The sequence below is a fragment of the Astyanax mexicanus genome, chromosome 20 (assembly GCF_023375975.1).
Source record: "Astyanax mexicanus isolate ESR-SI-001 chromosome 20, AstMex3_surface, whole genome shotgun sequence".
Lineage (NCBI taxonomy): Eukaryota > Metazoa > Chordata > Actinopteri > Characiformes > Acestrorhamphidae > Astyanax > Astyanax mexicanus.
The window spans coordinates 20,372,834-20,386,649 of record NC_064427.1 but is presented as its reverse complement, the minus strand read 5'-3'; the positions used below and the strand labels follow the sequence as shown (position 1 = coordinate 20,386,649).

The 13,816-nt window shown below is 40.7% G+C and overlaps 1 protein-coding gene across 1 annotated transcript; it reads left to right on the top strand.

Annotated features, from left to right (window-relative positions):
• Positions 1–3,989: 3,989 nt before the first annotated feature.
• On the top strand, positions 3,990–13,816 carry LOC103022459 (myeloperoxidase-like). Its single transcript, XM_022680709.2, has 8 exons — positions 3,990–4,381; positions 5,433–5,593; positions 5,732–5,990; positions 7,058–7,228; positions 7,725–7,962; positions 8,827–9,023; positions 10,560–10,619; positions 12,593–13,816. Exons 1-8 carry the CDS (start codon positions 4,069–4,071, stop codon positions 13,054–13,056), a joined length of 1,863 nt encoding a protein of 620 aa, XP_022536430.2. The 5' UTR covers positions 3,990–4,068; the 3' UTR covers positions 13,057–13,816.

Here is a 13,816-nt window from a genome sequence, read left to right as displayed (position 1 = left end):
CAGAGTTGTATATTACTATATTACTATATTACTATACTATATTTCACTTTCAGATATGAATCTTCTAATATCCGTTGTGGCACTTGGCTTCTGCCACACACTCAACTACCCGACTGCATCTGGTGAGTTCACACTTCACACATTATGACAAAAAGAATAAAAAAACAGCAAAAATGATTATATTTTCAAGGCACTGGCTATACCTGTTGTACTTAGGGTCTGTGGAGGAGGGTCTGGGCAGAACTTTTATCTTGGACTCCATCGATGAGGCTAAAAGGCTTGTGGACGAAGCGTATTTATACTCTCGGCAGGAGTGAGTCTGCAGTTCTTTAACTCTTTAACCCTGTTTGTAGAGACAATGATGAACATGATCCAGGTTTTTAAATCTTTAACAAGACCCTCAGTTTTTAAATAATACACATATATCAAAACAAAAAACACAAATACAAGATAATAGTAATACAGTGCAATTTTGTACAATGTTAATACATACATAATTCCACTCATTTAAAACCCCTGAAACTATTAACCCAACCAACAGAGAAAGTTATAAGAAGGTTTATCAATAAAATGGTTCCAGGAAGGTTAGCCTGTCATGTTACAGATATAATGTTCCAGGAACAGCATAATAATGGTTTGCATTACATTGTCATAACAATCCCAGCTAGAAGAATACTAATGTTATGGAAACGTTAAAATAAACACTCCCAAAACTGAAAATTAAACCATTGACACAAATATAAAATTAAAAAAAGTTGTTTAGTGGCTAAAATATTGATGTGAGGCTACTATGGTGTTGCTACGCTATGGGTGTTGGGTAGTTAGATGAACTTCCAGGAGAGTTGACAGCTTTAATGTTCTAAGAATGTTAACTGTAGCGTTGAGAAAACATTCTTACTATCTAAACATTGTTAGCTGGGCATATGCTGAAAATTATATTTACCACAAAAAACTTTTAACTATGTGTGTAATAATTTTGCGGATGATTAGTAAGTGAGAATACTACTAAAAGACACCTTTTTAAAAAGATATAGATTATAGATTAAATGTGCTCTACCAAACCATTGGGCAAAAGTTAAAGGGTTTTTCTAACAAATACAGGTACGAACATTTCTGATACATATGGGTGTGTTCATGTGCAGCATGTATATGTTTTTTATAAATGTGTGTGTGTGTGTGTGTGTGTGTGTACAGGAGTCTGGCCAGAGTGCGTAAGGACAGGTACATCAAGCCGTCTGATAAACTGCGTCTGTTGAAGCAGCCGTTACGCAGAACCCGCAGTGCTGTAAGAGCTGCAGATTACCTGGAGCAAACTCTCAGAATCATCACTGAGAAAACACGCCACGCCCACAAGAGATCCATCAACGCTACAGGTCTCACATGCACATATACATACAGATAACACTGAATCAAATCAAATCAAATAAAGCAAATGATAAAAAAAATTACATATATACAGGACAAGCCAAAAGTTTGGACACACCTTTTCTTTTTCAATATGTTTTCTTTATTTTCTCTACTGTCTCTCAGCTCTGATTTCTCCTGATGAGCTTCGCACTATCCAGCGTCTGACTGGCTGTGCTGCTGAAGTCCAGCCCCCTTCCTGCAGGACCACTCCCAATGTTAACAAGTACCGCACTGCCAACGGCGTCTGCAACAACCGGTGAGTAATGATACTACGAAGTAACAGGTACCATAGTTATCAAGGGACTTCTCTTAGTACCCAAGATGCTGTTCTTGTGCACTCTGTTTATTCTGTATTAAAAAAAAAGCTATATGTTCTCTAGTAAGGTCCCAAAAGCTTTCTCTGAGTATAAGTATGACGCCACAGACTGGAATATACAATAGTAAACAGGACTGAACCAAGAAATGTAGTCGAAGAACAAGCAAAGATAGAAACCAGAAAAAACTGAAGACAAAAAGGGTTCAGAAACCAGAGCAACAAAACCAAGGTAAACTAGCAAAAAGGTAAAGACAAAAATCAGAAATAAAAGCCAAACACAGAAATAGACAATCAAGGAAATTATTCTTGGTCTGCAGCTGAAACAACATGGGCAATACTTTGCTAAAAGCAGAACAAACAGACCGGTATATATACATGGGAAAACAGCTGAAAGGAATCAAGACTCAGGGGAGGCTGATCTACCAATCTATTGCTGAGCCACATTACTGAGAAGTACATGTTGGGAATTGGAGTTTGTGAAGGTGAAAAAGTCTGTAGAGGAATTGAAAGGCGTGACAATAAGCTTTACATTTATGCCATTTGCTAGGCATTCTATGGCAAATTGTGGGCTGGCAACCCATAAATTACTATTCTGATAATTCAAACATGTTTTATGTAACTCAGTTGGCAACCATTAGATTTCATAATATTAATGTATTAGTGCTTTTGATGGAGGACAGCAGTGACCAAAAATGTTGGGACCAGAAAGTTGCCGGTTCAATTCCCAGGACTGAGATTCAGTTCTAATGAAGCAAACAGGGTTGGGGACCTTGCATAAGGGCCCAGTAGAGAGCAGATATGTCAATCAAGAATCTATCTTTTGAGCCACCCCTTGATCAAGGTCCAGGTCTCAACAGAGACAGCTTAGCAGGTACTGGTGGGTATTGAACCCACAACCTCTTAAAGAACTCTATACAGCTAGGTAGTCAATCAAGAACTTTACCCATTGAGCCACCACTACCCCATCATTAAGGGCTCAACAGAAACAGCTTAGAAGGCATGGGCACTGAACCCACAACCTCGTGAAAACTACACACCACAGCATAGTTGTCAATCAAGAACTTTACCTGCTACTACTACCCCTTTGCTCAAGATCCCAACAGAGACAGTTTAGCAATCACCGATTGTGAAGAGGTACCTCTCACTCTCAACTGGAGAACATTTATCTGTATTGTTCCACATTTCTAGGAAAAATCCACTTCTTGGTGCAGCAAACACACCTTTAGCTCGCTGGCTTCCTTCTATTTATGAAGATGGAATCTCCCAACCTGTAGGATGGAACCCAGGTAGACTCTACAATGGAGTCATTCTACCTCTGGTATGCACAAACTCATTCCCATGATTTTAAAATAAATGACAGTAAGGTCCAAGTCCAGACCCAACAAATGTCCCTGTTTAATGCTTGTTTCTCCAGGTGAGGCTGGTGTCCAACCGCATTGTGAGCACGAAGGATGCCGATATACAGGCAGATGACGAGTTGACACACTTGGTCACCTTCTTTGGCCAATGGAATGACCACGATCTGTCCTTCACCCCCTCCTCGCCCAGCATCCGTTCCTTCAGCAGTGGCATCAACTGTGATGCCAGCTGTGAGCGCTCTGAGCCCTGCTTCCCTATCCGGGTGAGTCTGTGATTGGTGCCTCTATTCTTGCAAACTTTTGGTTCAGGTCTTTGACTACATCAGCATCCATGTACTTATACAATTTTTGTCAAAGAAATTGTTGCGCCTAGAAGTAAGTGTCGAACTGCAGTGCTATGCATGAGTATCACAACAGGTCAGGCATCTCAGCATGGAGTTGTAGAAGTTCCTAATGGTGTCCAACTGATTTTCAATCAGGGATAGTTCTAGCATAGCATATGACAAGCTCTTGAGATAAACCATGATGTTGGCTTTGACCATGGTGTCTTCCCATACAGATTCGTTGCTTGAGTGTGCATTGAGAAAAGTTAGAGCCACTCATTGTAGGACCTCGTTAACACAATAATGTTGGGCTTTTAAGAAGTGCCTGTAATGAAGACCAAAGGTGAAGATCTGGCATTGTACAAAATTGCAACCCATGCCAGGAAACCAGGGCTCTTTGATGTGTGACGTCTGAAAACAAATTGTTAATGTTGGCGATGACCATGGTGTCTTCAGGTACAGATTTGTTGGTCGTCTCCACCAAGACAAATAAGGCACTCGTCACTCAAAACGATTAATTCATTCATCCTCTCAGTCGTTTTCTTCTGCGTGCAACAATGTTTTTTTCACATTAAGTGTAGAGCCAGCATGATTAATCCAATATTTTCTGTAGATCCCTTTGGGAGATCCAAGGCTGCCCAGTGGACGAGACAGCTGCCTCCCTATGTTCCGTTCTGCTCCCACCTGTGGTTCTGGAAACAGCGCCTTCATGTTCGGTGGTGTTCCCAATGTGAGGCAGCAGATCAACTCCCTGACAGCCTTCCTGGATGTGGGTCAGCTGTACGGCTCTGATGAAGGGTTTGCACGGGAACTTCTGGATCTTTCCAACGACAACGGCTTCTTGCTGGTCAACGACCGCTTCCAGGACAACGGCCGAGACCTGCTGCCCTTCACTAAAGTGGCCAGCAACATGTGCTCCACACGCAATCACATCCTCAACACCACGGGCCTGCCGGAAGTTCCATGCTTTACTGCAGGTGAGATCTGCTTTAGGTCCCACCAAAAGTAGCACTATAAGTCCAAATGTTTGAGTACACCCCTTCTCATATATGCAGTATTCATCTAGAGATGTGCAACTGCACGTACACAGCTTGTCAGTTCCTTGTAGAGAAGTACAACCAATTGAATAGGACACTCTAGAGTAGACCAACACAAACTTATTGGCACCGTGCAGGACAATACCATGCAATACTTCCAATACCTAGCAACCACTTGGAACACACCTGGAACCATTCATGAAACACATAGTACACCTTATAAACCAACAGCTCTTCCATAGCAACAGCTTAACAACAGCCCTGTCAATGTCTCAATAACTGTGTGGCAACACCTTTGCAGCCAATCCCTTACCATATCACTCACATAGTAACACCTTGGCAACCAACAGCCACAGTATGGCAAAACCTTAACAACCATCTAGCAACACCATAGCAACCAACATATTTCCCTAGTAATCATCTAACAACAGGTTAGCAACTAACGGCTACAACATAGCAAAACAATTGCAACCGCATAGCAACACCTTAGCAACCACCTAACAATACCACAGCAACCAACACATTTCCCTAGCAATCAGCTAACCACACATTAGCAACCAACAGCCATACCACAGCAACACATTAGCCACTGCATAGCAATAACTTAGCAACCACCTTGTAACACTTCTTCAACTAACAGCTGCAGAATGACAACACCTTATCCAACAAATACATACATTTTCATAGTTTTCACCTAGCAACACCTTAGTAACCAACAGCTTTATCCTAGAAACACCTTAGTAACCACCTACCAAGACCTTAGCAGCTGACAGCTATACCCTAGCAACATGTTAGTAACCACCTCGCAACACCTTAGCAACCACTTAGGAATCACCTGGAGCCGCTATAGCAATCACCCTGTATACCATAGCAACTACCTGCCAAACCAAAGCAATCACTTAGTAACACCATAGCAACCACCTGGGATACAATAACAACCACCTAGACACCCAAACCCATAAAAACCATGTCCTGCTGTTGTTGATTGCAGGTGATGTTCGTGTGGACGAGAACATTGCCCTCACCTCGCTGCACACAGTGTTTCTGAGGGAACACAATCGCCTGGCCCGAGCCCTGCGCCTCCTCAACCCCCACTGGAGCAGTGAAACCCTTTACCAGGAAGCTCGCAAAATCATGGGGGCCTACCACCAGGTACTGCCCACCTTTACACAAATAAACAGAATTAAATTAAATATAATTTATTTTTCCTGCTATTAGGCTATAACTCTGTCCTGGTCCTGTGAGGAACCATATGGGAATAATGATCCTGGTGATGTTTCTGTTGCACAGATTATAGTTATTAGGGACTACCTGCAGCACATCGTGGGTCCCGAAGCCATGAAGAGGAAGCTCGGCCCGTATCCAGGGTACGACTCCAGCATTGACCCCAGCATTGCTAATGTTTTCGCCACCGCTGCTTACCGATTCGCCCACGTCACCATCCAGCCCCTCGTCTTCCGCATGGATGAAAACTTCCAGGACCACCCACAGTTTCCCAGTGTTCCTCTGTACGAGGCTTTCTTCACACCATGGAGGGTCGTGTTTGAAGGTAAGACCAAAACCACTGTCCTAAAGGGCAGAGTTAAAATAACTAGAAAACTATAAAGGGTTTTTTTTTACCTCTGAAACCCTCTATATAGACCTAAACCATAGTTCTTTACCCTTATACTGTAGGACTCTCATAATTATAAGTTTCATAGACTTTCAAAGACTTTCAAAGAAAGAAGCTTTTTGAGGGCTCCGACTGGTCAAGTGTGCTAAGCACTGCTACTATGATCCAGAGATCGCTGTTCGAATCCTGTTCATGTAGCTTGCCATCAGCCTTGCTCTCTTTGGGTGGGTAGATGACGCTCTTTCCCCTCATCACTCCTAGGGTGATGTCAGTCAGCACAAGGCAGCGTCTGTGAGCTGATGTATCGGAACCAAGAGGCGGAGTCTGACTTCACATGTATCGGCATGTGCTAGTCTTTAACCTCCAGGTGGTGGGGCATCACAAGTGATAGGCGGAGTCCTATTGAATGGGTTGGGTAATTGGCTGTGTCAATTTGGAAGAAAATGGGAAGATAAGAAGCTTTTTGAAGGTTTAAGGAACTATATCTTGACATAAAAGTTCTGAATTAAGATAATGGACATTAACACTTGCTCATCTAACCTAATACAAACATGGCTATTTATGGAAGCACAAGAGCTTACCTAAAGTAGGCATCCCATAATAAACTCCTGATTTGATTCAATGATTTCATAGTTGATGAGTAGAATTTGGTCAATTAAAGCAATGTCTTAATAGCAAAAAATAGTCTGTTCAGTCGTCTTTGGAAAACCAGCAGACAATAGCAGTCCCACAAGAGCAGGCTCTGATCTCTAGGAATGGGATCAAACTAAAATACTTGAAACTGATATAAAACCTATTCTAAATCACTAAAAAAATCTAATAAGAGCGTTAAAAAATGGCAGAGTTTGGCTCCATAAGCCACTAAAAAAACTTGACTTATCGCAGCTACTGCACTTGCGCAGATCTCCACACTAACAGGGCTTTTCCCATAAGAGAACCTATAAAGCTGTGTAGTTAATTTTAAATTTAATCTGATCTAACGCATCTAATCTTCGCTCATCCAGGTGGAATCGACCCTCTGATCCGTGGTCTGATTAGCCGCCCAGCTAAGCTGAACCAGCAGAACCACATGCTGGTGGATGCTCTGAGAGAGAGACTATTTGCCTTCACCAGCCAAATCGCCATGGACCTGGGATCCCTCAACATGCAGAGGAGCCGCGACCATGCCCTGCCAGGTAGGCACACGCATAAATACACACCAACAGGATTTTAACCTCTGTATTTTCTGACTTTTACTAATCAGTCAAGAAGACAACCAGTAATTGCAATAGCTTTATAAATTTCTACATAAATCCATAGGACCACGTAGATCCAATCTAGATACCTGGACCATCCAGTGAATGGTCCTCGGTAAATGCTGATTCTCTGGCAGCAGGTCTGAGATTAAACTTGACCCTAGTAGCTTTTATCTGTCCAAGAGATCAAATCTACTCTGTTTCTGTTTTTTTAGGCTGCACTGTGAATTCAATAAAGGCAGCCTGAGACACTAACGATGGAAGAATAGGGCTTCACCTCTGGTTTCTACTAAACAGACTTTTAGAATTTTGGCTTCTTATCTAAAAAACAGATGGGAATCATTGTAAACCTGTCCCCAAGACCATCATATAGATGTTGCCACCATAAAGACCCAGTCTAAACTTTATGGAACTGATGTCTTTATTCTCCTATCAGGTTATAATGCATGGCGAAGGTTCTGCAACCTCACTGCTCCCCAGAACAAAGCTGAGTTGGCCGCAGTGTTAAAAAATACCAATCTAGCACAACGTCTAATCAACCTTTATGGACACCCTGCCAACATTGACGCCTGGCTGGGGGGCGTGGCCGAACCTTTTGTCCCTGGAGGCCGAGTTGGACCTCTCTTCTCCTGCCTCATTGCGACCCAGTTCCAGAAGATCCGGCAAGGAGACAGGTACCGTGCTGATGATAGATTTACATGTCCTGGTCTTGGTCTGTATTTTCTCAGTCAGCTTTATAAGGTAGAGTCATATGGAATTCAGGCTTTCAGTTAACAGCTGTGCTGAACTCATCAAGAGTTAGAAAACGTAAATTTCTTGTCTCTTAATAAAGTGTTTGAGAGCATCAGTTGTAAAGTTGTGAAGAGGTACAGTTACAGGTATACAGTGAATAGCTTATTACTATTAGAGTAATGTTCTAATCCATATTATGAGAAGCAAGAACTACTCAACTTAGTAAAGAAAAAAAATATGTAAGAAATGAAGGTCAGTCAATCTGAAAAATTTCAAGAACTTGGAAAGTATCCTCTAGTGACCATCAAAAACGTTATGATGGAACTGGCACTCATCAGGATGTGGCCCGCAAGCATGAAACAACTGAGGTTGTTTGAACTATAATGAACGATAATAAATAATAAATAAATAAATAAATAAATAAAATGCTTCTGTGGTGAGTTCTTGTTTCTGTCCATTCTTAGGCTCCCTATCTCCTTATACAGGTGTTTTTTTGCTCTGTCGTTTCCCAATTCATTAGCCGAGGCAGCGATAGAGTATTGGACCGCGACCCTAGCGAGACGGTTTTCAATTCAACTGTTCTGCAATTGGGTTCAACAACCCCCTGGGCTGGAGAGCTGCTAGTCTGTAGCACTCCATCCCATTACACTTCATATCTGGTCCGCAGCCAAACTTAATTGCAGACCCCTGAACTAAATGCTTCACAAAGTATTATAGTTTGTTCCTCTGGAGGTCCAACTCGGCCTTCAGGAACAAAAGGTTTCTGCCTGTGTATATAATGTTAATTTTGATCCCTCTGCATTCAGGCTGTGGTGGGAGAAACCTGGAGTTTTCACCAGGACTCAGAGAGCCTCGTTAGCCTCCGTATCTCTGACTCGCATCATCTGCGACAACACCGGCGTCAAAAGAGTTCCTGCCAATCCGTTCCGCTTTTCGTCCAGCAAAAACTTCGTAGACTGCAACGACATCCCGCAGATAGACCTCACTCCCTGGATCGATGCTGGTATGATCAAATAATAATATTATATTATTGTAATTTGCATGCACATCTGTCTAATCCACTAACACAATCAAAGCTCTTCTCTTCTGGATGCATAAATGTGTGTATTTGTTAACCTCATAACATATAACCTCATAATATTAACATAAACACAATGTGAAACTCTAACATTGATAGATGTTGGGTAGCTGTTGTTTCTAAGTTAATTTAAGTGTAAATGAATAAAGTAACCAGAATTCAATGTCTGTCTAACGCTGGAATGTTTAATCAGTGTTGGTTTTTGACAGATATGTGACATTGATTTCCTACAAAAAATTAACATCTAATGTCTAACATTAAAACTTAACGTCAACCCAATGTTAAGCTCTTAACGGGTATAGATTTGATTTCCAACCAAAATTTAACATCTGTCTGATATTGGAGCTTGATGTCAACCAAATTTTGATATTTGATGGATATGTGACTTCAATTTCCATTGAAAATTCAACGTCTGCTTAACGTTGAAGCTTGATGAGAACTCAATGTTGGCTTATGATGGTGATTATAGTTTCCAACCATAACTCAAAGTCTGTACAATGTTTGATCTTAATGTCAACAACACGACTTTGATTTCCAACCTTACTTCAACATCTCTCTATTGTTGGAGCTTAACGTCAATTGAATGTTGTTTTTTAAAAGATACTGTATTTGGCTTTAATTTCCAAGCTAAATTTAATGTGTGTCTGACACTAAAACTTGATGTCAAACCAATGTTATATTATATGTGACTTTAGATTTTTTATCAAAATTCAACATCTTTTTAACATTGGCGCTTAACATCAAACCAATGTTGGTTTTTGATGGATATATGACTTTAATTTCTAATCAAAGTTCAACATTAGTCTGACATTGGAACTTGACGTTAACCCAATGTTGTTGTTTGACAAATACGGCTTTAATTTCCAATCAAATATTAACATCTATCTAATGTTAAAAGTTCATATTAATCCAATGCTGCTTTTTGATGGATATGTGACTTTGACTTCAGCCAAAATTAACATTTGTTCAAAGTGGGTTTTTGACATCAACAGCATTTTCACTTTTAGCTAAAATTCTATATCGGTTCAATGTTAGAGTCCAACTTCTTTCTGACGTCAAATTTACATCTGCTGGGCTGTTTCTTCTTTAGCTTGGTGTTTATTGATGTGTATGGGAGTTTATTGGTGCGCTGGTGCAGTTTTGCATGCAGTTTAATATACTGCCTATTTGCTTCCTGTGGCGTCAACTTACTTCTGGCCTCTTACCTTCCAGGTGAGCATGTCGGCCACAGTGTATTCAGTGGAAATAAGGTTAGCTAAATGTTATTATAATATCATTTTTGATCATTTCTTATGTTCACACTCATAAACACTTCTTTACACTAGAATAGGTCTAATCCTAGTATCCTGCTATAAGGTTTTTTATGACAGTTTATTATGATCCTCTTTTGGGTTCTCCTGGGTAATTGATTCTGTCTGATTACAGCATGTTATTTTATAAACATTTTTTTTAATTGTTCAGATCCAGAATCGGAGCCTTTACCAGGACCAGCAGGACCTCGAGGACCTGCAGGAGAACAGGGTAACGTATTTAAGCATGAAACATTCTTTATCCCAGACCCTTTTGAATAGGTGGCTGCTGTGGTGTTGCTAGAATACCCCTATAATGTATTGCAGCATGGTTGTTATAGTATGACAGGTGGTTGCTATGGTGTTGCTTCAGTAGGATTTACTTGTTTTGTCTTGTCTGATCTTGTCTTGCCAATCTAATGAATGCATTCAGGATTACATTTACAGTAAGTGGCAAAAAATGCTGATACAGATGTGCAAATGCACAAATACAGAAAATGCGAATATTATATAAGACAGATTAGTACTTTTTTGGCAGTGTGCCAAGTCCTGCTGGAAAATGAAATCTGCATCCCCATAAAAGTTGTCAGTAGCAGAGGGAAGTATGAAGTGCTGTAAGATTTTGTGAGAAAACAAAACTGCGCTGACTTTAGACTTGATAATAAAACACAGTGGATCAACACCAGCAGATGACATGTCTCTCCAAACCATCACTGATCATCAGTATTTTTAATTTTACAAATTCATTTTTAAATCAAGATATCAGAGTCTGGAGGAAGAGTGGAGAGACACACAGTCTAAGCTGCTTGAGGTCTAGTGTGAAGTTTCCACCAATCGGTGATGGTTTGGAGAGACATGTCATCTGCTGGTGTTGATCCACTGTGTTTTATTATCAAGTCTAAAGTCAGTGCAGTTTTGTTTTCCCACAAAATCTTACAGCACTTTATATCTAACAGCTTCCCTCTGCTGATAACTTTTATGGAGATGCGGCTTTCATTTTCCAGCAGGACTTGGCACACTGCCTGTTAATGATTTTAGGAGTGGAGTGAGTGCTGGTTAGGTGTGGTAGTGTTCGCAGCAGAGAATATACTCCAAGCAAGATGAAGACAACTGTTTTTTTCTTTATTAGCCAAGGTAGCTCCAAAACTAACCCATACAAGAGGAAGATTTAACCCAACTGAAACAGTGTGTGCTGAACTCTAAGTAGCAGCCAATTAGAAGCCCCTCCCCCATTAGATTGAACACACCTGGTGCTCATTCCCTTAATTACGTCTCTGATTGGCTGCCTGGCTGGCCTTCCTAACACTGCCTATACTGCCTAAAGTACCAAGATCACTCTGTGTGTAATACATCATATAATATATAAGTTTCTTGTCGATGATATTTAATTTTTTTTAAATGCACTAGTAGTGTAAAGTATCTTTCCATATAAGGTAACACTTTATAAAACAGCCTGCGTTTTAAAGGGTAAGTTCCCTTTACTTATAGTGTAACGTCTTTGGATGAACCAGTACATTCAAAATACTTACCAGGTCCTACAGGAACAGGAACAAGAGTGTAACAACTGGGTAACTTTCTAAAACTTACCTTAAACTTACCTTTTCCCAATTTTTATGGTGTAGCTGTTCTCTATAAATCAGGATAAACACAATACTTATGGGCTCCTACTCGTATTTAAATGTGGGAACAAATAAAGCACAGGAGAACCTGCAATTTCCCTAAACTTGTGGTAAAATTTTCATATAAAATAATATATAATCATTTTGCCCTTTGTTCATGGCAATTATGAAGGCTTTATTCCAGTCACACCGTGGAATTATTTTTATTCTAATATATTTTATTATTAGAGTTTGAAAAAGATAAAAATTTAATTTATGCTTTTAAACCTGTCAAGGGTGGAGCAGCTTAAAACAGTCAGGGTGGAGCAGAAAGAAAACGTAGTTTTTTAATATCAATACAATTATATTATATATCTTCAATAACACAATCAGGAATGCTGAGATTTTAAAGAAAATGTATTTATTAATACACAGAAACCACAAGGTTTTATATTAATGGCTAATAAACCCACACCTCACCTGATTTTTACTGTTCTAACTCTCTAAGTACTCAGTATTTACCCTCTAAAACACGGGCTGTATTATAAAGCATTACCCCACATAATCACATTATAAATGCTATATAAATAATTGGATGTTGTTCTAGGTCCCCCAGGCCCACCAGGGATAAGAGGCCCCGCTGGACCCGCCGGACCCCCCGGCCCCACTGCTAACACCACCACCACACCACGCTCCGCCTTCTCCATGCGCCTTGGCACCACGCCATCCTCCGCCCCCAGCAGGGTCATCGTTTTCCAAGAGGTGATCTATAACGAGCTTAACGAGTACAGCCCCCAGAACGGCGAGTTCACCTGCAGAGTGCCCGGCGTCTACCAGTTCACCTTCTCTCTTACTGCTACCCGCAGCGTGGGCACCGTGACCCTGCAGCGCAGTGGCACCGCCGTCCTGACCACCCTGGCATCTGTCCAGAACCCAGGCAGACTGGCGTACGGCGGGCAGACGGTGGTACGGCTGAACCGGGGAGACCGGGTCCAGCTGGAGGCCACTCTGGGCAGCAGAGGACTTACCTCTGAGAGCTACTTTAATGGACATCTGCTCTTCCCTTACTGAAGGGTCTCCAGTTTAAATAAAGTTTTAAACAAACCAGAATATGTTTTATATTTCAGATTGTTCACCTCTTAGTAGCACCTCTTGTTTAGATAATCAGTTTTGCACATCTCTGCTGGATTTTCTCAGTCAGCTTTATGAGGTAGAGTCACCTGGAATTCAGGCTTTCAGTTAACAGCTGTGCTGAACTCATCAAGAGTTAATTACTTGAATTTCTTTGCTCTTAATAAAGTGTTTGAGAGCATCAGTTGTAAAGTTGTAAAGAGGTAGAGTTACAGGTATGAGTAATGTTCTAATCCAGATTATGAGAAGCAAGGACTACTCAGATAAGTAAAGAAAAAAAATGACTAAAACAGTCAATCTGAAAAAGAAGAATTTCAAGAACTTCAAAGACCGTCAAAAACATTATAATGGTGAAACTGGCTCTCATTAGGACCACCCCAGAAGAGGAAAAGCATAGTCTGGATAAGTATCAGTATCAGTATTCATTTACATGAAATAAAAATGTCAAATGAGAAGGCGCTGTATATATTTGAAACACATCCCACATATAAAACATATATACCCACGTATTTATTTTTTTGTTGTTTCTGGGACTGTTAATCAGCAGTTACCACTGATACCCCTGTACTGTTTGCTGCTTCTCCTACAATAGAAGCAGTTTCTTTTGTGTTTGATTTGTTGAATAAAGTTATCTAAAAGCAGTGTGTAAGACTGGTGGAGGAGAACATGATGCCAAGATACATGAAAACTGTGATTAAAA